The sequence below is a fragment of the Lupinus angustifolius genome, chromosome LG09, assembly GCF_001865875.1.
Source record: "Lupinus angustifolius cultivar Tanjil chromosome LG09, LupAngTanjil_v1.0, whole genome shotgun sequence".
Taxonomy (NCBI): Eukaryota; Viridiplantae; Streptophyta; class Magnoliopsida; order Fabales; family Fabaceae; genus Lupinus; species Lupinus angustifolius.
In genome coordinates, this window is record NC_032017.1 from 1,683,558 (window position 1) to 1,709,945 (window position 26,388).

General features: G+C 33.3%; 3 protein-coding genes and 1 long non-coding RNA gene across 7 annotated transcripts; 2 read left to right on the forward strand and 2 right to left on the reverse strand.

Annotated features, from left to right (window-relative positions):
• On the forward strand, nucleotides 1,875-11,065 carry LOC109356632 (vacuolar cation/proton exchanger 5-like). Of its 3 annotated transcripts, none has more exons than XM_019600048.1 (12): nucleotides 1,875-2,066; nucleotides 2,937-3,191; nucleotides 3,290-3,357; nucleotides 4,105-4,133; nucleotides 5,346-5,542; nucleotides 5,870-6,082; nucleotides 6,386-6,520; nucleotides 6,975-7,091; nucleotides 9,417-9,470; nucleotides 10,141-10,257; nucleotides 10,340-10,439; nucleotides 10,881-11,065. In XM_019600048.1, exons 2-12 carry the CDS (start codon nucleotides 2,937-2,939, stop codon nucleotides 10,907-10,909), a joined length of 1,314 nt encoding a protein of 437 aa, XP_019455593.1. In that variant the 5' UTR covers nucleotides 1,875-2,066; the 3' UTR covers nucleotides 10,910-11,065. The 3 variants fall into 3 exon arrangements, with proteins under 3 accessions (XP_019455593.1, XP_019455592.1, XP_019455594.1); XM_019600047.1 differs by lacking the exon at nucleotides 1,875-2,066 and adding an exon at nucleotides 2,676-2,742; XM_019600049.1 differs by lacking the exons at nucleotides 1,875-2,066; nucleotides 9,417-9,470 and adding an exon at nucleotides 2,676-2,742.
• On the reverse strand, nucleotides 10,936-22,480 carry LOC109356636. The gene is made up of 3 exons (XR_002108764.1): nucleotides 22,323-22,480; nucleotides 22,246-22,247; nucleotides 10,936-10,947 (listed from the first exon to the last, which is right to left on the reverse strand). It is a non-coding gene; the product is annotated as an uncharacterized LOC109356636 (long non-coding RNA).
• Nucleotides 15,804-16,955, reverse strand: LOC109356635. The gene has a single exon (XM_019600052.1). It carries the CDS (start codon nucleotides 16,854-16,856, stop codon nucleotides 15,918-15,920), a length of 939 nt encoding a protein of 312 aa, XP_019455597.1. The 5' UTR covers nucleotides 16,857-16,955; the 3' UTR covers nucleotides 15,804-15,917.
• Nucleotides 22,348-25,530, forward strand: LOC109356633 (zinc finger protein CONSTANS-LIKE 10-like). 2 transcript variants are annotated; one of them, XM_019600051.1, is made up of 5 exons: nucleotides 22,348-22,949; nucleotides 23,235-23,459; nucleotides 23,839-24,110; nucleotides 25,252-25,383; nucleotides 25,516-25,530. In XM_019600051.1, the coding sequence occupies exons 1-4, from the start codon at nucleotides 22,377-22,379 to the stop codon at nucleotides 25,379-25,381; spliced, it is 1,200 nt and encodes a 399-aa protein (XP_019455596.1). In that variant the 5' UTR covers nucleotides 22,348-22,376; the 3' UTR covers nucleotides 25,382-25,383; nucleotides 25,516-25,530. The 2 variants fall into 2 exon arrangements, with proteins under 2 accessions (XP_019455596.1, XP_019455595.1); XM_019600050.1 differs by lacking the exon at nucleotides 25,516-25,530 and having other exon boundaries at nucleotides 25,252-25,509.

A 26,388-nucleotide genomic window follows, 5' to 3' on the forward strand; every position in this document is an offset into this window, starting at 1 on the left:
ACCCTAAAGTCTAAGCCATCTTCGGGGGATGTGAGCTCAAAGCCATCTTCGGAGGATGTGAGCTCAAAGCCATCTATTGGGGATGTGAGCTCCAAGAAGACTGCCAACTACTGTACTTAGTTGTTGGAGTATGTACAGAAGTTGGGAGATGATATGATAATTATATCAATTCCCAAGGAAGTATTCAGGGATGACATTGATGAATACTTTGCCATCAGTGAAGTCCGGGATGTATATAAACATGATTGTGTAGGTGCAACTACTGTATGTATATATATATGAGGTAAATTATGTTTTCTTAACTTCTCACTTTTGCATGACGGTGTGTTATAATTAACTAGCATTTGTTTTATATGTATTAGGTACTTGTATGAAAATTATATTAAGGTAAGTAAGGAAAAGGTGATGTTCATATTAAGTGTTGTGAGATTTTACAGAAGCTATAATCGTACTAGAAACAAGATACCAAGTCCCAAAAACTATAAGAAAATGAGAGATATGATAATAAAAGAATTTGAAAAGCAAGAAACATCATTTTTTTAATGTTTGCTTTTTGGATGGATCGCATATTCATCCAAATGAATGTATTCGTTGATATCTATTGGATATAATTAATGGATTCAGATTCACCCATTACTAAAGTTATCAATTGGATTTCTATTAGATTATATCTATTTATAACTGATATTAATTTGTTTTAAAAAAGTTATATTATTTTTTTTGAAAATTGATTTTTTGAACTTTAAAAAATTGTAATATTCTATAAGCATACGACGTTTAGGGTTCCATATATAAATTTTTGAACAACATCCACATGTCTTATAATTGATTTCAGTTTAATAAAAAAAAATCAAAGTGAAAGTGAGAAACACTACAAGAAAGTGAGAAATGACATAGTAATTGAAATTGAAAAGCAAAAAACATTATTTTTTTTAATTTTTATTTTTTGGATGGTTTAGATATTCATTCAAATAAATGTATCAATGGATATTCATCGGATAAAATGAATGAATTCAGATTCATTCATTACTAAAATTATTCATTGGATTATATCCATTTAAACTAATAAATGCATTTTAATGAATTTAATTTTTTTAGATTTTGATAAATTGTGGATTATCAATAATTTTACCACCTATAACTTCAACTAAAAAACCATGTTATTAAATTAAATGGGTGGTAACGATGGTACTAGTGGTTGTGGTGAATGTTAGGATGAGATAGTTTGAGTATAAGGATGACAATGGTCACAATCAGCCATGAGTAATAGCTACCCATTCTTCACACAAGAAGTTTTATTGACTTGGCATGTACATGTATGGGTACACACTTGAGAGTTTTATGTGTGTTTTAGCGGTTTTCCGTGGATGCAATGAGTAATATGTAAAGAGTTTTTTTAAAAATTGGGAGTATATATTGTGCATAGTTTAAAGAACCTATTTCTAGAAAGGTTTGTGACCCGTGCACTTACCGTGTGGAGTTTAGGTACTCACTACTAATCTGTATTTTTTCCATCCACAAGACTCGAACCAAGTTCTTAACTAAAGGGAATCAACCATGTACTACTTGAACCAATACTCGTTTTTTTTATTTTTTTTTATTTTATGATTTTTGAGTGAGTGTGCTGGTGAGACAGAGAGAAAATATGAAATATATAATTTCATCTTTTGGATATGAAATAAAAATGATATAATTATTGATTTTATGGGATGTGTCATATTCCATAACTCATGTGACAGCACGGTAATAAAGGGCACTTTCAAACTATGAGAAATAGCATACCAAAAAACCTGAGAAATAGGCGATGTTGGTGCCATCAAAGCCATGTGGATAATGAACTTCGTTGTAATCATCTCTTTAATTTCTTCTTCAATCTAATCTTCTCTGTGACTAGATCTTCTTACCTATGGCAAACTCAATTATCAGAGAACAATAAAATATGATATGCTAGACAAATTTTGATTATCCTAAGTTTATTTATTATATGCTTTCATTTCACTACTCTCTTCTTCTGACTACAAATCCCACATATAATATAAATAAATTTGACTCTGGAATTGTGAAAGGTTTGTTTATTCGTTTGTTTTAATTTATTTATTCTTCTTCTCATCTATTGGCTGTCTCTATCTATAGAGGTAGATGTAAAATTTGATGATAAAAGTGACAGTTAGTTAAGTTTCAGTCGATAAATTCTTATATGTTAATTAGAGTAACCTAAGATCTTATCTTAAATAAATAACCAGTTAATTCAGCTGATGAAATGGACTTGGAAAAAAATCCCAGATCACCATCCTCACTGTTATTTAATTTATTTTAACACCAAAAAGAAAAAAATTCTTAAAACTAAAAAGTTTTTCAGTCTTAGTGCAATTATGGGAGATGGTATCATGTGATAGGGAGGTATTATGCTTTAATTTAAATGTAGACTAGCCACTGGATTTGGTCATTCTCTTACCATTTGCATGGGTGTAGATTTATAATGTCTCTATTTTTTTTTAAGAGTTGGGTTTTGGAAGAGATAGATAGAAATGGAAGATCGGTGAGCTATGAAATACACGTATGAGAGAGTTTTGAAGCCTTCCTTTGTCATTCCTTCCCCACCAAACTTCACCTTGCAAATGGAATATCATTTACTTTAAATGTTTTGATAGTTAGATTTTTATGTAGGTGCTATTTTGATTCATTTGGAAAACATTATCATAAGCACAAAGAAAATTTCAAACAATGAAGCGGGCGATCTCGGTATGAGCTAGTATCTATATATAAAACAATTCCTTCATTGCTCTCCACTCCACCTTGATGATACATTTAATTTATGTACTTCAGATATAGAAACACATATATACATATTAAAACTAAATTATAAGTGCACAATTTCGAATTTCCCTTTATATAGTTAGCAATATCTTACTGTCAAGAAAGATTTGGTTATGTAGATGGAATGCTTAGAGGGAAGATCTGTAGTAGAACTTGAAAATGCTAGCCTACTTGGACCTTCTTCATTTCAAAGAAAAAGCCTATCTTTTGCAGAGGTTTCACCAATTGATCATGACTGTGAGAAGTTCTCTCAAGATGTAGTAAGAAGTAAGGTTCTTAGCAGCATAAAAGTTGTAGTTCTTTCCACCAAGATAAATTTACTCATGCCTTTTGGCCCCATGGCAATTTTGGTACATAATTTGTTTGATAGTCATGTAAGTTTCTTTTTTGGCACAGTTTGCTTTCTTTGTGAATCATGTATGATAATAAAATAATCCTTTTGATTTAGCTGAAAGTTTCAAATGTGTTTCAGGGATTGGTCTTTCTTTTTTGCTTATTGGGCATCATACCCTTGGCTGAGCGTTTGGGCTATACAACAGAGTGAGTTACACTAAGTTTCATCTATATTAAGTGAACAATGTATGCACTTTCAAGGTAGGCTGCAATTTAAAATTGTTTGACAATTTTTATGAGTCGGGATTCTCTCCATTAATTTAGAGACAAGTGTTTCAAAAAACAAAGGGAAATACAACTTTTAATGACACATCTATCTCTTTAGTTACATTGATATTGCACTTTTTGTTATTAAAAATAAGGGAAAAAACATGCACTTACTCTCCATGACCGAAGAGGATCGTTAGTTAGAGGAATTGCATGATATTCTACATATAAAATTTGGCAGTATGTAAATATTGAAAATATTATCCTGTAGATAATGGAGCCTAATGACAATATTGTTGTTTCTGAGCATATTATAATTTTTTTATAAACTGAGATATAGTTGAAGACGTGAACATTACGCAATGATAAATTGAGAGCCTCATATACCGGATCGATTTAGATGTAGTTTCACTTGGCATGGACATGTATTTCTAACTATGTCTTCTTTTCTATTATGAAAACCTCCTTCAACAATGGTCCTATGCATATGCATATAGCTTAGGATTAAGACTTATCTCTGTTATAGTAAAGAAGAGAGTAACAATTGTTCTTTTCCCAATAGTTCTTTGGTAAACATGCTCTAAAATGAATGATGTGATTTTTGTACAACATGTTCAAATATAATTTGTTTGACTGTTACTTTAGAATTTGATTATAAGGTAACTTTTGGCTTGCTTTTCCATGCAGACAACTAGCTTTGTTTACTGGACCTGCAGGTACTCATAGCTTTCCTTTCTTCAATTACAACCAGTGTTTTAAATTGTAATTACGGTCGTGATTACATTAACAATTACGATTATTGCAATTATGGTCATTGTGACCATTGTGATGCAGATTGTGACCATTGCGGTTATAAAGCACGAAAACGGATACATGTATCGGATACGATACGTATCCGATACGTCGACACATATTTTTTCTAAAATAAAAGATACGACACGTTCAAGGATACGTGTATAAAATAATAAAAAACGAATAAAATATAATAAAATTATAAGTGTAAATCAAAATATCCAAAGTAAAAAATATAAGGGAAATTGAAAATCATATTGTCAATAAAATTCCAAATACCAAAATTAGAAAATATAGTAAAATTATTCATAAAATTGCTTATTGTCTAGCCCTAGAAATAGAAATAGTATCAATTTCATCTCCTCCTTGATGATGATGTTATGGATCGGAGAGTCGGTATGGTGGACCGGCTATTGAAGGGTCAATGCAATGTGATAGTATATTGGTATGAGTCTTTGTGACCTTTAAATAAGTTGGTGTTTTTATTGAAAACAAATCTATCTTATCCTATTTTATTGAATACGAATTTATATTATCCTATATTTTATTGAAAACAAATATGATACGTGTCTTCATATTTATTTATTTTATTTTTTGGATATTCTACGGATATGTATCCTTCGTGAATCCGAGCATATCCGTGTGGGATACGTGTCAGACACCGACACACGAGGGTGTTTGACAAATCCGTGCTTCAGAACATTGCGATGTGAATTATTTTGTGATTAAATTTTTTTGAATCCTGATGCGGTTCAACTACAGTCCAATGCGGTTGCATTGCGGCCCAATGCGGCCGCATCATTGTGATTTAGAATTACACTGCAATTGTGATATGATGCAGTTGCGATGGTCATTACAAATACAATATTGTGGTCGCATCAAATGATGCGATCTGCAATTTAAAACACTGGTTAGAATATAATTTGTATAATATTTTGTACTTGTGTTCAAAAGAAGATTTTGCATTCCCCATTGCTATCTACATTCTACTCTTAAATAAATGCTTGATTTCAATGTCCTATTATTATTCTGACCATAATTTTTCTGCAACTTTTTAACGATATATTCTTATTCAACTTGTTACAAAAGCATTAGTAGCTTGTTTTAATTACTTAATTTCCAATTTGACCTTGCAGTTGGAGGTCTTTTATATGCCACATTTGGAAACGCAACAGAACTAATTATATCAATACATGCCCTGAAAAGTGGTTTCATTCATCTGGTTCAACAATCACTACTAGGCTCAATATTGTCAAACCTGTTGCTAGTGCTTGGATGTGCATTATTTGCTGGTGGAGTAGTGTTTTATAAGAGAGAACAATCATTTAACCATGTAAGATATGTATTTTTTTTATTAATAGTAAATATCTATTTTGGTCTCTCAAAATTTTCCACGTGTACCAATTACGTTCCCAAAAATTGAAAAATCTAAAAGGGTATCCAAAAATATTAAATGTAAGTCAAATTGGTATTTTTTAACATATTTTATAACAAAACTAGTACTAATTTAGATTTTTGTTTTTTGGGATATAAAATTGGCACACGCCAAATTGTTTAATGACTAGGTTTCACTCTTTTATTAAATATTCTTATTTTTTGCATTAAATTTTATGTCTTATTTGTGACAATATAACATGAATTGACCCTCTCTAATGACCAGGCAGATACTAGTGTGGATTTTGGATTACTATTGATGGCAGTAATGGGTCTGATATTTCCAGCAGTTCTCCATGCTACACACACAGAATTAGAAAATGAGAAATCTCAGTTAAATCTTTCAAGGTTTACAAGTTGCATTTTACTTGTGGCTTATGTTTGCTATATAGTGTTTCAAGTGAAGAGTCAAAAGAATTTACCAGCCCTAGTGGAAGAGGTTAAGCCTTAATGCTTCTTTTCTTTGTTTACTCAACAAATATATATATATATATATATATATATATATAGTTCAGTATATAGATGCTTAGAAAGAAGCATGTAGCATAACTTAGTCTGCAATGTTTTTACAAATGATTCAATAGGAAGTTTTGTATCATACACTTAATCATTCAATTTAGTATCTCTACACTGTGGAAGCATCTAATATCAAATTCTTAAGCAATTAATGATCCATGTACAGTGAACTTTGAGTATTGTTAATTATTTCTTTTAATTTATAATAGCAATGGATGATTTTTAGGATGGAGGTCTCAATAAAGAGACTACAGATGATGCAGAAGTCCCTGAGATTTCTATGTGGGAATCAATGATATGGCTGGCAATCTTAACTGGAGGTATATCTGTCTTGTCAGGATACTTGGTTAAAACCATAGAGGTAATTTAAATCATCAAAACATTGTGCCTTTTCTTTTGTGGTCACCTTATTTATTTCCTATCTTTTAAACAGAATTTGAATATTTATGTGCTACTTTTTATCTTTTGTTTAATTTCCATTTTCCTTTATTTATGAGAATGAGTCTCAACAAAATAGTAAAATTGTTGCTTAAGGATTAAAATGTTACTAGTTTAAATCCTGAAAATAACCTTTTGCGTTTGTAGAGTAAGACTGTCTACATCTTTCATCCTCGGACCCCAAGAAATAGAGTTTTGTGCAACTGTTCTATTAGTTGGAAATTTCAAGTTTCTCAAAAACATTATTTCCTTTTGGTTTTCATTTAGTACTGATTAATATCATTTGATAGTTAGCCTTTTTCTTCCCACTATTGATAAACTTGTGGCCTTTGGAGTTGTTGTAACTTGTAACATCTAACATATGCAATATTTTTCAGGGGGCATCAAAAGAGTTGAAAATGCCTGTGGCATTTCTTAGTGTTATTCTTCTCCCCATAGTTGGGAATGCTGCAGAACATGCTGGATCTGTAATGTTTGCTGTCAAAGACAAACTTGTAAGTATTAACCTTGATTAACTAGTGATAGTGCAATTTTTACATAGATAGACATGTTTGATAACAGTAAATCCTAAACTTCGACAGTTTAACGTTTAAAACCAAACTGACTTATATTCTTGATCCTGATCTTTTGTCTAAACTTAATTCTGTATGAAGAACTAATTCATCAAGTTCTTAAGGGAAAACTATGTAACATGCATGAATCCATGGGTCTCTTAAAATATATTTTTGAGAAAAAAATTTAGAGTATTTTGAAGAGTGAATTTCAGTGATTTGAATTCAAAATAAAGTTCCTCGTACCTCAATTTAGTTGACTTCTCCCATTGGTGAAAATCTAGGGAAAGATTGAAGTTAAAATCACAACCAATTCTCTTCACCATGTTAACCTTGATCATGAACATTCAAAAGAGAAGAAAATGAGTTAAGGAAGAGCCTATATATTGGAAAACAAAGGTCATGGTTGTAATCACCATACCTTACTGATGAGAGATTCTCACTTGGATGTGAGATTCGAGAAGAAAATATGGAGGTTCCCCTCCTTGTTGTTACCACCATGAGAGAGAGGAGAGATGAAGAAGAAGTTTTGTGTGGGTGTTGACTTGATTTGACAATTTTGACCAAGTAGAAGCCACTTAGTGGCTTTATATAGAGAGGATTAAGGGAGTCCTGGGTTGACTGCGTGATAAATAATATGGCCCATATGATTAGAGAATGTTTAAGTGGTTAAGGGTAGGTTAGTTACGTTGGGTGCATGCATGCATGATTTTACGTGGGTTTAACTAGTACCACTTTTATGTAGTGCATCTGCGTTTCTTGCATGCTAAGTTACCTTAGGGCTATGTTGAATATTGTCTACAAGAGTATAGATGATTGTCTATACTTTCATAGGACTAATAGAAAAAGTTATAGGTACTCACAGACAATCTAACTAAGCTCACTAGAAACCTAACCCTTACCCTAAAAGTTTTATCCAAACTTTTTATTAAACTCTAAGGCTGAGATAAAAGCTTTCTATCCACAATATTTTAATCTCAATGAGTCATTATAAAGTCAGTTAAGTTATATGGCTACTTGGGTCATTTCTACTAGATTCTCATATATAGACTTACCTCATAATTGTAAACCCTAAACTTGCACAATTTACCGTTTAAAACCAAACTGGCATATATTCTTGATCCTAATCATATGTCTAAATTAAATTCTATATTAAGACCTAATTCATGAATTTCAAGAGAAAACTTATGTTTTATACCTCTCAACTAAAAATCCATCATTGTGTTTCTTATTATTCAAGTAAGCTAGCACTCTATCATCAATAAACTTATGGATATAGTATCCATGTCCTTCTATCATCAATAAAATTATGATAACACACATGTTCATATATATATATATATATATATAATATCTACCCTTATATATACCTAAGAAGAGAGCTGGAAGGAGGGATATTATAGACTACAGAGGCTAAGCTCCTCGAATGAACCTGGAAGCTCTAATACCATTGTTTGATATTCAGAACAAATTTTTGTTGTTTCTGTGATGCAAAATTGGCACTTGCGAAAGCGACAAATGGGTAAATAAAATAAAGAAAAGTAGTAGAATAACACCACTAATTTTAACATGAAAAAATCGCCTCAAATTGAGAATGAAACAACCATGGCACATAGTCTTTAAAATGTCTCCAATATATAAACTACAATTACAATATTTGTATCTCTATGACTCTATGAGAATAACACTCAATCTCATCCAAGAATGAGGAAATACAAACTCTTTGTAGTATCTCACTAGGAATACTATTCACACATTATGGTAGATATTAACTCTTTCACTTACTTTCTATATTGTTCTTTTTATTTGCTTGTTTATCCCTTCCTCACGAGTTTCCTTTATATAGTAAAGGGGAGAAAAACTTCATCATAAAGACATAGTGGAGGATTATATTTTGTCATACTTTCAAGATACCTTAAAAATACTACTCCATTTTAATAAGTTGAATTTTATAGTCTTCAAGAGTCAATGAGTAATTTCAAGACTTTGGAATGTCAATCATTGAATGTATTCAATAAACCATCTATCAAGGTTCATTGGTCAAGCTTTTCCATTAATTAGAAAAGATTCCCATCAATTTTAACGTCTATGAACAGCCGTATTAATTAATTAAAGAGAAAGTTGTGTTCCCTATATTGTTAAAACATACATACATTAATATAAAATGTGATGAATTTTATTTGTAGGAGGGAAAAATATAATTTGTATGAAATGAATAAGTTTGATTTTCTCTAGATTCTAAGCTGGCTCTATCATTCATATATGTAGGACTTATCTCTTGAAGTGGCTGTAGGATCTTCAATACAAATATCAATGTTTTTGGTAAGTCTTCTTTTAAAAGAAATATCAGAATCATATTATATTTCCCTTACCTTCCAATATTCTAGTTAGTAAGATCATATATATATATATAGAGGATATCTAACTATCTTACAAAGAGAGATTTCTGATTATAATGAACTTGAAACCACTTCAGCCATCTCTAACTTTATTATAAACCAAAAGATCTTGGTTATTCCATCAAACAAGGTAAAGAATTTATTCAAGGTGACATACAAGTTTCCTAGGGCTGCAATGCTTTTCATCAGAAAGCAACATAATACATATACCTAAATGCAATAGGAAATTAAACTTTCACATGAGTTACAATCCATTAATAAAAACGACTCCTTTTGAAGTATGCAAAAGAAACAAATCTAACCATTATATATTAGTGAATAGCTTGAATTAAGTATCTCTTCATGCCGGATGATAAATTATCTCCTCCAATTCCTAAAATTATAACTTATATCATATTCTAGTTAACTAAATATTTATTATGTACCAAACTTAATTAGCTCTAAATAGGAATACACCATAGGTATTAGTGAATAGCTTGAATTTATATCCTAAATTGTAAAAGTGACCCTTATTGGAAGAATAAAGAAGAGACAACAACTTTGTGATACCGTGCCTCGCTTTTAGTCCTTACCATGATTTGCAATCTCTGCAGATTCCTTTTTGTGTGGTTGTTGGATGGATGATTGACTGCCCTATGGACTTGAACTTTCAACCTTTCGAGACTACTACACTCTTCATGTCTGTTATCATTGTTGCGTTCTTGTTGCATGTAAGTTTCAATTTAAAAGACTAGAACTACCTATGTCTCTGCAAGGATTTGATATTTACTTAACCTCGTTTCATTTATGTAGAATGGAACCTCGAACTACTTCAAAGGAATAATGCTCATTCTTTGCTATTTGATAGTTTCTGCAAGTTTTTATGTGCATACTGACCCAGCACCAATTGGTGGTAAGCTATGAACCCCTTCTCCATGTTGAATAGAACACATGGTTCAATTAAGTATGCTCTATACAAGTTAAATTCATGCAATTTCATTTTTACTTAACTGTTGGAATATTTATGCTTTAGATTTATTAATCTAATTGTATGTTGATATTATATGATCATTTTCTTAAATATATTTCTATCTAATCCTATTTTTCCTTTTTCTACCACACATCTACAATTCTAACTCTAATGTTCCACCCATATGAATCACACATTCAGTAATCAGTAGCAGTTTAGTTTATTACTTATCTTGCATTTAACTCTACAAAAAATTAGGTTATAATATATCATGTTTCGAAATAAGTAAGGTCTGTTTTTGTAAAATATACATTGACTAATGTCTGATATATCAATTTGTATATTATTTTTAAACATAACTCATTATGTATCTGATTTTTGCAGAAATTAATCCATTGACCGCTCATCCGTAGGATCATTCACATTTTTTGTTTTTTCCACTTTATTTTTCCTTGAGAGAGAAGTGAGACCAAATTTGAAATAGTTTTACCTAATGAACATATTATTAAGAAGCCCCTTGTATTCATTTATTCATCCAAAATCTTGTTTAAGTAGTTGATTTGGTCATACTTAAGTTCTTACGTGGATTGTGGCAGTGGGGGACTTTAGCAGATTTTGCACATGAAATTTTGACTGTACACTTAAATCAATAATTTCTGCTTATAATTTTCATTTGGATTAAAGTTTGGGTCTCAAGTTTATATTTTCCTTCACATTTTTAATCTCTTTACACTTGTCAAATCTTAGATGCATGTCTGGTTTACAGTTTGTACCCTCCAATCCCAAATTAAAGAAAAAATCTTGAATTTCCTCTCTTGATAATATTCAGAATGAGGTTATTTGAATATTCCTCTAAATAGGGTTTTTCATCTTGTACATGCAACATTGATTAGTAAGAAAATTTCTTTTTTCGCTAAGCAAAGAGATAATAATAAAAGAGCATAAGAGTTGCTAACCCATTACAAATACACGATCAAAAGCAGAATAATGAACAAAGCAGTAGCAGAAAATTAGAGAAAAATACTGCAGTAGAAAAACAGTAGCATAAAATTAGAGAAAAAAACTGCAGCAGAAAAACAGTAGAAGGAAAAAACAGTACCAGAAAAACAACAAATGGTGTAGGCTAGACAGAAGACAAAATATAATGCCAAGGATCAATGCAACAATTATCGAAGTTATACTGGTTGGAGGTAACTTTTGTGAGGGCCAAAAATATCTTACTTTTTCCGTTATTGTTATTGTAAGATGTGACCAGATGTACAGTTCAAATCATTTTTATTTTTATGCACTTTGCTTTACTAAGGAAGAATGAATGATGCATGAATGGGTATGAGGAAGTTCGGGAACTATTTTCTAGCAATTAGTAGTTTATTCTCTAGATCCTTAGCTCATTAGTCATAAAATATCATAATAACAATTTGGTGTTTTCATTCCTTCTCAAATGCCTCTCAAAATCACTTACAAAGAACCAGATGACTCCATCACCCAATTATTCCTTGAGCAATCGAAGAAAATCAAGAACAACAAGATGCAAGACATGTTGCTATTATCACTGTCCTACACATCATCACCGATAAACTCACTGAACTTAGAATCTTACCCTCTATTCCCCCATATCCACCCCATGGCTCTCCTTTTCAAACATCTTCTTCCCATTTAACTCACAATATTTCCAACCAACCCGAATCATAACCCATCATTCCCTTCACTCACATACCTATGCCTAACCATTCAACCACCCCATCACCACACTACCCACAACCCACATTCCCAAACCCGCCCAACCACCCCCACCCTTCCCCACAACCTTGCCCACCTAAACTTCAGCTTATTCCCTTTGATGGCTCTGAACCTATTAGTTGGATATTTCAAGTATAACAATTTTTTAACTGTATATGGTACCCCTTGACAACGTCTTCCCATGATTTCCTTTTACATGCAAGGGGAAGCTCTTAATTGGTTTCAACGGATATTTCATAACTCTCAACTATATGATTGGCATTCATTTACTAAGGACTTGGAAATCCATTTTGGTTCATCCATCTACACAAAGCATCAGGCTGAATTGTTTAAACTCAAACAAATGGGGACATGGCTGAATATCAACACATATTTGAAAAACTATGTAATAGAATTTGGGGTTTGTCTCCAAAGGTAATTCTTAATTGCTTTATTTCTCGACTCTCTAATGAAATTAGAAGGGAGTTAGCCATTTTACGTCCTAAATCCATATCGGAGGCCTTGAGTTTAGCTAAGACGGTGGAGGCAAAACTCCTTGATGTTGGTCGTGTCTACCGCAAACCTACAAAATTCCCACACAGCTCCAATTTTCCCAAACCACCTACCCCAACTTCCCACCCACCTGCCATGACAACCCCTTCTTCCCTTCCCATTCGTCGTTTATCTATGGCACAAATGCAAGAATGACGTGCTTAGGGCCTTTGCTACAATTGCGATGAAAAGTTTCTTCCCGACCACCGTTTTCAACCAAATTATTTATATTGATGTTGGAGGATGATTCTTCCCAGATTTGGGAAACGACCCAACAAACTAGGGACGATCCTGATCAAATGCAGACCCCATCCCACAGTAGTCCATGTTCCTAGGACATACTTTATTTTCACATGTCTGATCAAGCCTTGGGAGGTCAACTATCACCAAAGACTCTAAAATTTGGAGGCTCAATTTGGGGTCATCAGGTGACTGTTTTGGTGAACACGGGTAGCTCACACAACATTTTACAACCTCGGATTGCAAGTTTTTACACTTGCCAATTACTCAAACAACTAATTTTTCGGTCATGGTCGGTAACGACGCTCACATCTACTATACTGGAGGACTATGTAATGACACCCCTATTGCATTGTAAAATCAAGAATTCATCATTCCCTTGTATTTACTCTCAATCAAAGGTGTTGATGTTGTTTTGGGTATTGAATGGCTCTGGACTCTTGGTCCAATTAGTTCATATTTTTCTGTACCATCAATGTAGTTCACTATGGGCGACTCTACTATAACTCTCACTAGGGAATGTTCCTATAACTTACAACCATCAACCCTCCATCATCTCCCTAGACTTTTCCACAAAGATAACATAGTCACTTACCATGCCATTTCTATTCTGCCACTGGACCTACCTAACACCACAACATTCCAGACCCCCAAATATAAACATTACTCCAAACTTATGACTCATATTCTCTACCCCCACTACACTACCCCCACCCAGATACCATGACCATTCTATTCCACTCATTCCCAACTCTACACCACTTAACATCAAACCCTATCGCTATCCACATTCTCAAAAGGAGGTTATGACTTCTATGCTAAAAGAGATGCTAAACGCTAGGATTGTTATCCCAAGCACAAGTTCCTTTTCCTCCCTAGTCTTACTAGTCAGGAAGAAAGATGGAACTTGGAGATTTGGCATGGATTATCACGCCCTCAACTCAATAACTATTCCTGATCATTTCCCAATTCCTACTATTGATGAGTTGTTGGATGAGCTAGGAAATGCTACAATTTTTTCTATAATTGATTTACGATCTAGCTATCATCAAATTAGAGTGCATCCTGCAGATACTCACAATACAACCTTCCGCACATTCAATGGGCACTGCGAGTTTTTGGTGATGCCGTTTAGGCTCGCAAATGCCTCATCCACTTTTCAAGTGGCTATGCATGATTTGTTGCAATTTGTCTTATTGTTTTATGATATTCTTGTCTATAGTTCAAACATGGAATCTCATTTACATCATTTACATATTGTGTTAGACCTATTGGTTTCTAATCACTTTTATGCCAAATTGTCTAAGTATATTTTGGGGTTGCATCAATGAGTTATTTGGGGCATATTATAACAAATGGTGGGATACAACTAGACCCCGATAAAATTCAAGCTATGCTCGATTGACCACAACCACGTTCACTCATGGCACTCAAGGGTTTTTTAGGGCTCACCAACTTTTATCATAAGTTTTAAAAAGCTACGCCACACTCGCCGCTCGTCTCATCGAATTACTCAAGCAACCTAATTTTACAGGGGGTCTAGAGGCTCAGTTGACCTTTACAAACTTAAAAATAGCAATGATAAACACTCTAGTATTGCGCCTTCCGGATTTCTCCCAATCATTTGAGGTCGAGACTGATGCGTCTGCTGTTGCCCTCGGCGTTGTGTTGTCCCAGAATGGTCATCCTCTAGCCTTTTTCAGCAGAAAAATTTCCTCACGCATGCAACACGCATCCGCCTACATTCGGGAAATGTTTACTATGATAGAGACAGTAAAATAATGGCGTCAATATCTCATCGACAGAAAATTTTGTATTTTAACAGACCAACAAAGTTTAAAACATCTAATGACAGAAGTATTACATACACCAGAACAACAAAAGTGGGCTACCAAACTTATTGGGTTTCAGTATGAGATTAAATATAGAACTAGTATCTCTAATCGTGTGGCTAATGCTTTGTCCCGGTGTCAAGTTGAGGAGGTACCCTAAAATTACCAACAAAGTGACAAATAATAAATAAACTTAAAAAAGAAAATGCAAATGTGTGAAAATGAGATGATTAAAAATATAAAAATAATTATTAAAATGTGTTATACTTTCTTTAAATACATTAGTGAGAAGAAAATACAAGATATTAATAATTTTTATAAACAAAAAATATAATATTAAACTTAGTTTATATGATACTTAAAAAATATTAATTAATATTACTAAATTAAATTATTTAATTATGTTTATGGTAAAAATAGTTATTAAAAATTAGACACACTACATAATTTTATATATATATATATATATATAAATAATAAGTATCATAATTATATATATATATATATATAATAAAGATACTTATGTCATTTTAAATACACTATTTATACATTTGTATTTTCTTTCATTTTCACTCATAAAAAAAAATACAAATATCTTATTTACTACTACTTTTATTTTCTTCAACTTTCTTTCCTTCAACTTTTTTTCCTTAATCAAATATAGCCTAAGTCTAACGTGGTGATCAATTAGTTGGTGGCCAATTATTTAAGGACAAACTTGGTTGTAATGAAGTTTTGGGAAGAGAATCACATGTACCCATTGATAATATGTTATTTTATTGGAATTTTTTTTTATAAAAAACATAAATTAATATTTTATATTATTTTAGGAAATGGTTAGGGACAGGGACACAGTTTTTTTGGGAGAGAGGATCCTTGTCCGAATTACATACTTAACATTTTACTCTTTCTCTTTTTATTCTGGTTTCCATCAACCAGGTCTTTCAATTAAATTTACAAAATCAAAATCAATTCACATCCTTTATAATATTGGTTATCCATTGAGGATTAGACAAAAAAACAAAGGAAAGAGGACTAACTTTACAATCTTGCTACTCATTGTTCCATACATGTGATCTCACTCAAGCTTATAGGCATAAAGAACAAAGCAGGACTCAAAGGGAGGAGCATAACTTAGAGTTGAATAAAAACCACTACTACCATCATCACTCTCACACCCTTCATACCCTTTATCTTCATTTTCATTCTCTCCTTCTGTAGGCCCTGGCTTGAAAATAAACAAACCTGGCCCTGACCCAGAGACACTAAACAACCAATCATGCACATCCCAAAACACTTGCACAGGTTGCTTATTAACCATAACAGTTTGGTTCCCTCTGAACTTCCACTGCAAGTTCTTAACATGAATCAACACAATCCCATCTATGCTAATCCACATTTCAGGATCCTTGGACCCACTGGTTGAACTCTCCACAACAATGTCACTTTCTTTTCTCTTCTCATCAAATTTTGCCTTGGTTGTGAAGCTTTTCTTGGCAAACACGTTTTCTCTCTTCATTAATAACATAGCCTCAACGTGGCTTGGTCTCATCTTCATTCTCTTGTAAGCTTTCTTATTTTGATCCCCCAATAACAACACAACCTCCTCATCTGAGACCAAAGCTGCATAGTAGTCGCTGCTCGGCTCCGGGCAGCCACCGGAGAATTTTGCAGACCGGAGATCCCAATACACTTCCACCTGATGGCCATCAACCTCAAATGATTTGCACCCTTTCTTGTTCCAAAAGTACCAAGGCTTAACATCAATCTTACAAGTGTGATGAATCTCACCTCCTATGCTATCAACATTAAGGTGTAATGTATGGTTCGTAAGGTTCTTGCACCATAACACTGATACATTTCTCCATTGTCTTGCAACATTGGCTTGGTAGATGCATGTGACTGTGCTTTCAGTAGTTTTGATGGGGAAAGGCTCATCTGAAATGCTCTCAACTGGAGATGATCCTTGATTTCTGCTTGTCACTGGTTGTGATCCAAATGAAAAATGGAAAGCCATAATGCATGCTTCCTAAGGGAAAGTCTAATCAATGGATTCAAAAGCCTTTTGTAGCATTAAAATAAAATCATGATTCCCTTCATAATTACCTGATTATCTCAATAATGTAGTTTATAAAAAGATCAATTATTGATCTTTCTTTTGTATTGGGTGAGCTCAGTTTAATACAATATTTCTTAATCGGAAAAAAACCTTGCCTTGTGCGCACCAAACATATGTACCATCTAAGAAAGTCTTGCGTTTATAGTATAAGCAGGTGACAAAATTGTATACCTAAATGAGCTGAGTATACGTACCGGTTCTTGATCACTATGATTCACTTTCTAATGTAATGGTTTTCGTTGGATTCTGGGTTCGTCATCATACTGAAGATTAATGCAAAGATTAGATCTCACCTTAGAAACTTCAAATGGAATTGAATAGAATTGGAGATACCCTATAATTAAGCACTATCAATTTTTTTGAAGGATTCAACGCTGATGACAACCATGCAGAATTAACATTCAACAACGCATAGATATTAGGTGTTAACAGTTAAAAGAACTGACAGGTAGATGAGCCTGCAATGCTGTTGGTAATTAGAGAAGAAATTCATTTGCCAGAATATTTTGGCCAATATAGCGTGATTGACACCAAAGTTTGTTTTTCTTTGGAGAAAAAGTCTTCATATTGAGAGTAAAAATAGGGATGTAATGGGAAGGTTGGTTATATTACACACCATATTTATATGGTATGGATCGTCTTCAATATCTAAAATGTCAATTGTTTAAATAATCATTGACTGAGATTTAAATTATACATATTTACATTCAAGAGGATACACACACTATTTACACATTATGTAACAGCCACTCTTCTAAATACTTATACATATTTATATTGTCAATATAATGATAATGTATATATATACATAATAGCAAACATATTTATATTGTCGCTGCTCCTCTATCGTCTTTCTGTCACCATAATTAGCCTCTCGTAGCAGCTTCATGCCACCTCACGCAATAACGTTGCGCCGCTTCACGCAACATTGCTGCACCATCGACATTGTTTATTTGAAAGGGTTTCTCGCAAGTCAGAACACTGTTATATTTTATTTGTAGGGTTTGTGGCTTTGAATTTTGTTTAATAATTTTCTCCACAATCCACATTCTTTATTTTAAATGGTTTTATGGCTGCGTTTATTTTAAAGGGTTTATCATTTCTTGATTTGTTTATTTGAAAGGGTTTGCACTTTTCAATCACTTTTTTAATCAATTTATTTTATGTGAAAGGGTTTGCAAGTTGCAATAGAGTGCAATAATCCACTTTCAATGCTTTGTTTATTCACTTTATTGAATAAAAGATGATATCAATTCTACTTTATTCCAAAAAACTTCAATAAGTATCTTATTTGCTCGGCTCCGGGCAGCCACCGGAGAATTTTGCAGACCGGAGATCCCAATACACTTCCACCTGATGGCCATCAACCTCAAATGATTTGCACCCTTTCTTGTTCCAAAAGTACCAAGGCTTAACATCAATCTTACAAGTGTGATGAATCTCACCTCCTATGCTATCAACATTAAGGTGTAATGTATGGTTCGTAAGGTTCTTGCACCATAACACTGATACATTTCTCCATTGTCTTGCAACATTGGCTTGGTAGATGCATGTGACTGTGCTTTCAGTAGTTTTGATGGGGAAAGGCTCATCTGAAATGCTCTCAACTGGAGATGATCCTTGATTTCTGCTTGTCACTGGTTGTGATCCAAATGAAAAATGGAAAGCCATAATGCATGCTTCCTAAGGGAAAGTCTAATCAATGGATTCAAAAGCCTTTTGTAGCATTAAAATAAAATCATGATTCCCTTCATAATTACCTGATTATCTCAATAATGTAGTTTATAAAAAGATCAATTATTGATCTTTCTTTTGTATTGGGTGAGCTCAGTTTAATACAATATTTCTTAATCGGAAAAAAACCTTGCCTTGTGCGCACCAAACATATGTACCATCTAAGAAAGTCTTGCGTTTATAGTATAAGCAGGTGACAAAATTGTATACCTAAATGAGCTGAGTATACGTACCGGTTCTTGATCACTATGATTCACTTTCTAATGTAATGGTTTTCGTTGGATTCTGGGTTCGTCATCATACTGAAGATTAATGCAAAGATTAGATCTCACCTTAGAAACTTCAAATGGAATTGAATAGAATTGGAGATACCCTATAATTAAGCACTATCAATTTTTTTGAAGGATTCAACGCTGATGACAACCATGCAGAATTAACATTCAACAACGCATAGATATTAGGTGTTAACAGTTAAAAGAACTGACAGGTAGATGAGCCTGCAATGCTGTTGGTAATTAGAGAAGAAATTCATTTGCCAGAATATTTTGGCCAATATAGCGTGATTGACACCAAAGTTTGTTTTTCTTTGGAGAAAAAGTCTTCATATTGAGAGTAAAAATAGGGATGTAATGGGAAGGTTGGTTATATTACACACCATATTTATATGGTATGGATCGTCTTCAATATCTAAAATGTCAATTGTTTAAATAATCATTGACTGAGATTTAAATTATACATATTTACATTCAAGAGGATACACACACTATTTACACATTATGTAACAGCCACTCTTCTAAATACTTATACATATTTATATTGTCAATATAATGATAATGTATATATATACATAATAGCAAACATATTTATATTGTCGCTGCTCCTCTATCGTCTTTCTGTCACCATAATTAGCCTCTCGTAGCAGCTTCATGCCACCTCACGCAATAACGTTGCGCCGCTTCACGCAACATTGCTGCACCATCGACATTGTTTATTTGAAAGGGTTTCTCGCAAGTCAGAACACTGTTATATTTTATTTGTAGGGTTTGTGGCTTTGAATTTTGTTTAATAATTTTCTCCACAATCCACATTCTTTATTTTAAATGGTTTTATGGCTGCGTTTATTTTAAAGGGTTTATCATTTCTTGATTTGTTTATTTGAAAGGGTTTGCACTTTTCAATCACTTTTTTAATCAATTTATTTTATGTGAAAGGGTTTGCAAGTTGCAATAGAGTGCAATAATCCACTTTCAATGCTTTGTTTATTCACTTTATTGAATAAAAGATGATATCAATTCTACTTTATTCCAAAAAACTTCAATAAGTATCTTATTCATTAATTTTTATTAATTATATAATATATTTATAATTATATATGATATTATGATATTAACTGATCAGATCAGACGGTTTAACCAATTAAATTAGTTAAAACTTATATAAGACTTCTTCAAAATTAATATCTAGCTTAGATTTCACAACATTTATATTAATTTCTATCAATGTTTTGCATATTACTTTTCTCATGAAGGAAACTTGGAATTATAATGCATGTACTAATTAGATACTTGATCTTCAGAAGTTTAGTTATATATTTTTAAAGGCATCTTATTTATATTAGGTCATAAGTTACGATGATGACACTGGCAACTTGCTAACATCTGACATGCATGTCCCTCACATGTACATATGTCATAGTAAAAATTATTTAAAAAATATATTGTCTTCAACTATTACATATTGATAAATATTTTGTTTGACTATCTAAAAATTAGTAAATAATTTGTTGATAACCCTAAAATTGAGAAAAAGTTTTAAAATAACCTTAATTTACTAAATCGTTTGAAAACTATAATATTTAGAGAAATTAACCCAAAAGATAATTATGATATTTCTTAATTTGGAACTTTGAAGAATATAATTGTTAGACTTGTCATGAATTGTTTTTCCTTTTTAGTGGACTAGCAATAAAGCAACCCACCATTACTAATTGGGTGGTGCATTAGACATAGTTTGGTTTAAGAGGACACTTTCTTACTGATAATTTGATTTGAGTAATAAAAGTATTTCACTTCTAAAATATGATGATAATTACAACAAGAACATAATCAACCATAATAATCAAGAACAGAAAGTCCATGAAATATAGGAGCAGCTTTTGTTTCTCGTGGATGGGGGGACCCATAAAGAGGAAAGCCCTAACTTTTTTCTATCACAATGAAAAGTACTAGGTCCCACTTCTATTATATATTTTTTCCTCTTTATATTGCACTTTCGATCGGTTTTGCTTATGTCACCTGACATATACCCACAAATATCAAACATAAAATATCACATTATATTATTCTTTGTATTAATAACAAATTTTTCTAGAAGACATTGGTCTAATACTTAATTTTTATAAATAATACTGGTTAAGAAGAAGAATCACATATTCCAAAAAAGATTAGATTATTTTTGAAAGTTCCAAGCTTATACAAAAAAAACACAAATATCTCCTCATTTCTTATCTACACATCTTGATGTCAAACACAGTATACTGCTAGTTCCTACCTATCTCTGAACTCAAAGCAGGACAGAGGAGAGAGAAACTGAAAAAAAATCAAAGCAGGAGATATAAGTCAGTGGTGTCTGTTCTCTTGGAAAATTCAGCTGCTTCAAGGGGTCTTTGCTTTCAAGTTTAGCATAAAAAGTATATATATATATATATATATATATATTTTTTTTCTGATCTTGTACTCCTTTTCTTGCTTGCCTTAAGGTAATTCTATTAGCTTATACTTTCCTTTTGTGTTTCTCATTTTTTGTTTTTACTTTTATCAAAGTTCATTTTTTTCTGAGCAAGTTGAAAAGTTTAACTGGCTGGTTATTGTTTTGGTCTTTGGTGATTCATTGTTCCTCTTTTCCTTATGGGTGTGGTGAAATTTCTAACTTTTTGGTTATTTAGAATTGATCTGCTACCTATAATTTATATCTATCGAATGATGTTTTTTAAGGCTGCTTTGAAGTTCCAGCTAAGTTTTTATTTTTTGTATTTTCTTTAATGATGATGGAAATGACCTTGTTTAGATATGAAATGAAATGGTAATTTTGCTATGTAAAGTTTCATTTATAGGACTTTTGTACTTCAAATCTAAATTCCCTTTTGAAAGTTCTTCTAAACAATTATTATTTAGGTGATGCTGTCATGCTGTCTCAATTATAACTTACTAATATTATTTTGAAAGAATTAGTCACTGTTGTATAGTTTCTTGGGCACAGAGATCAATTGTTTAAAATGATGTCTCATTCTTATCCCAAGCCAATTAAAATGTTATTTTTTGTTTTTAAATTTTGTACTCACGTGACAACATGTAATTGGCCCGGGACACGAATTGGGATACTGTTGGAGACAACTGATGTGATGAAGGTCCTAGACCAATGAAAAAGAAGTAGTAATTTTTTCCTTTTCCCTCTATATTATAAAGCATCTGTTCAAATCAAAATTTTAACTTGTTTTGCTGACAACTGCTGAATTTACAGTTAAATTTCTGCTTACTTTATCAGATTGTGTGACGGCTTGCAAGTTATATGACAAAGTTCGAGTTCAGCATCTTCAGATAAGAAGGGGCTTCTGTTTCATGAGAAAATTACAAATCGGCGACCTCGATATTTAGAGTAAGGAGCAGGAATAGAGTCGATTTAAAGATGGGTTATACATGTGATTTTTGTGGAGAGCAGAGGTCCATGGTGTACTGCCGCTCTGATGCTGCATGCTTATGTTTGTCATGTGATAGAAATGTTCATTCTGCTAATGCCCTTTCTAAGCGCCACTCACGAACCCTTTTATGCGAGAGATGTAGTTCGCAACCTGCATTTGTGAGGTGTGCTGAAGAGAAAGTTTCGCTTTGTCAGAACTGTGATTGGTTGGGTCACGGTTTGACTACATCTTATTCAACACATAAGAGAGAAACAATCAATTGCTACTCTGGGTGCCCTTCATCAGAAGAACTGTCTTCTATATGGTCATTAGTCTTAGATATCCCTTCTATGAGTGGATCTACATGTGAGCAGGAACTAGGTTCAATGAGTATTAATGAGAACAGCAATAAAAGTTCTTGGGTTCCTCTAGAAAATCAGAATGTGACTGGTTCAGATCAAGTTAATGATCTACCCGGTAAGGGTAAGCCTTCAGTTGGGACTTCTTGTAAACCTGAGTCAAGCGCAGAACCTCGTGTTATGGACCACCCAGATGGACCTTCCACTCAAGGTCTGCCAAAGGTATAGCTGCACCTGCACGCCATATAATAATTTTCATCATGATTTTCATAATCAACACTAGATGTGATGGATATTCTCACAATAGCAGAGGGAGTGAAATCAGAAAATATGTCTTATTTTCACTATTAGTATTAAACATGAAATCAGAAAATATGTCTTATTTTATCATATAGATAGCTTAGCTAACAGGCCATTATCGAAATCAGTCACACAAGTTTATTTTTATAATCATATTCTGATAATTTCATCAAATTACATAGCTAATCTTTCACAATTAATACGCAGTTCTACTGTCCTGGTACAAAATGCCCTTCAATATGTGAAGATAATATGTATCCTGATTTTGACATGGATGAAGTGGATCTAAATCTTGAGAACTATGATGAACTTTTTGGCATGACTCTCACTCATTCTGAAGAGCTCTTCGAAAATGGTGGATTTGATAGCTTGTTTGGGACAAAGGACATATCTGCTGAAGATTCTGATTGTCTGGGTGCTGCTGCTGCTGAGGTGCGCAACTCTTGTCACTCTTTATCTATGATAAGCTTGATTTTTCTATCATTGCAGTATCAAATGTTAGGCTCCCTATTTTTCATGCAATAATGCTGTGTATTAACTAGTGTGTATTTGATCATGTGGTGATTGTGAAAAGTTTAACTACTATGATGAATACTACAAATAGGGCAATGTTTAGTTACTTGTATTTTGTTTTCCTACATATGTGCATGCATTTAAGTGGGAAAAGAATGAGATGTTGGCTGTTCAGTATGATGCATGCTTGTAATGTGGAAGTCATAATGGACAGATCATTTTAGTTCTTTTTTGAGGGTCGAGTTTTTTGACATTTCTTTCATACGATACTCATTTTCCAATCTAACATTTTGTCTAGGGGTCACAATCGGCATGCAGCAATGCAGAATCTGCAGATTCCATATTGAGTACTAAAACTGAACCAATAATTTGTTTTACGTCAAGGCAAGCCCCATCAAACCTTTCTTTTTCTGGCATAGTGGGAGAGACTAATGCTAGAGACTATCAAGACTGTGGGGCTTCTACAATGCTTCTCATGGGAGACCCTCCATGTCCTGATACTTTCCGACATTCTGCTGCTAACCGCAGTAATGCTGTCATGCGTTATAAGGAAAAGAAGAAGATTCGCAAGTAAGTAAATTGCAATAATATTGCTACGAACATATTGTTCTATCCTCCAGTGTATTTTGCATGCACTATATAGATCTAGCCTCAATTATGAAAAGCCGTACTAAACAGCTAAAACTAACTCTAACACAAGCCTAATAAATAAGTCAATCAGTGTTTTAAATTACAATTGCGGTCGCGATTGTGGTAACAGTTGCGATTATTGCGATTGCAGTCATTGCGATGCAGATTGCGGTTTGAATTATTTTGTGTTTGAAAAAATATTTTTGAATCTGATGCGGTCTAAATGTGGTTAGATGCGGTTGTGTTGCAGCCCGATGTGGCTGCATCAGTGTGATTCGGAATCACACCACAGTTATGATGTGATGCAGTTGCAGTGGTCGCGCAACCGCAATATTGCGGCCGCATCAGGCGATGCTGTCCGCAATATTGCGGCCGCATCAGGCGATGTTGTCCGCAATTTAAAACACTGCAATCAATATAGTTGTTAATTCATGGATATTTGGTGATCTAGTGTCATTCCTACCATTGCCTAGCCTCAGCCTTATAAGTTGAGAAAAGGGGACTAGTGCGTTGAATTTGTGCAGTTTAATTGAAAATTCAGTTTCGTGCACAACCATATGACTTTGATGCTGGGCTACACCTAGTGAATGTTATTCCTCATTTCTCAACATGCAACTGTTAACAAGGTCAGGAATGAACTTTCAACACAAATTATCTTATGAGCTAACAGGTTATTGACAAATCTGCTACGCTCGACTGTAGCAGTTTTTAATTAACGGCTAGCACACGAGGCTTCCGCTTAATGGGGTCTGGCTGTCTGGGGAAGGTAGATATACGCAACCTTACATCCACAAGCTGAGAGACGGTTTTCATGTGCATAATTAGATGGATGGTATGTATAGTAAACAAAAAAATACGAGGGGTAGAGAGTAATTTACTCTATCATTAATCTAAGCTGAGCTAAAAGTAATGATGGTTGATGGCTATAACTTTTTGTCCTGATCTCAACTTGTGTTTATTAATTAGGTACTTCATTTGCTACCAAACTACACTCTCCAATTACTGGATTTGTTTTATTTCTAAACTTAAAAACATATTTGCTCTATAGTTGATAAAAATCAATGGTTATATCCTATTTTAGGTTTGACAAGAGAGTGAGGTATGCTTCTCGCAAAGAACGGGCTGATGTCAGAAAGCGCGTGAAGGGCCGGTTCGTCAAAGTTGGTGATGCCTATGATTATGACCCTATGAGCCCATCCAGAAGCTACTGAATGTACAATTTTTAACCATGGTTTTATACAAGGAAAGCAACAGTTGTATAGTTGCAAAAGAAAAATTGGTAGAATTTGATGCATTCTTTCTCCATGCAATGACAAGCTGTGTGATTTTTGTGATTTTATCACAGGGACTAGATTTTTATATTGCTACTTTAGACATACCACTCATATGCTTCCTATGCTTGAACACAAGAATCACTCTGAATCTTGAAGCTATCTATCTATAGAAATTATAAAAAGATCTCAGGCAACAAAATGTCTTCTGTATATTTCATATATATTGTATAGAGGCTATCTAAGCAAAAGAAAAAGAAAATACTTGAGAGTTTAGGTTATAAATCTTAAGATATTTTTTGTAATTGATTTTTATACTCAATGATCTTAAACCCTCATATCCCCAACCAAAAATATCAATTTGATGTTTAGAGTTGGAAGAGACTTAATATTAAAACAATACTTTTAAGTTTAGAGTATGTAAACGATTGTAATAGGTACCACTAGAGCAAGTAGAGAGAAAGCATAAATAGAGAATAAAGAAGTAGAGACTTGTATTGATTTCACCTATAAACGTGGCAAGAATGCTAAGTACAGAGTTTAGGATTATAATGTAGAAATATAATTGCAGTAAGAAAAGTTTCATTCCCTAGACAGAGTGCCACCACTCTCTTTCACCCAATCCTAGCCTACCGAATCTCTTTCTCTTTCTTCCTCTTATTCCCTTGCTCCCCTCTCTTCTCTTGCCACGTGTCCTTTTAGTTACACAACATGTGCAACATGCTCACTTTCATGAGCTCAAATTACCCTGAATTACCTTCCTCTTTCTATGATATACCCTTTTGATAGGGGGTCAATCAATACTCCCCCAATGAGTAACACCTTGTCCTCAAGGTGAAAATCGGGAAAGGAAGCCCAGAGCAACTCAAAGTCCTCCCATGTGTTGTCGTGGGCGAGGAAGGCAACCCACTTGATCAATACTTCAATTTCCCCATTCAGTAATTTTC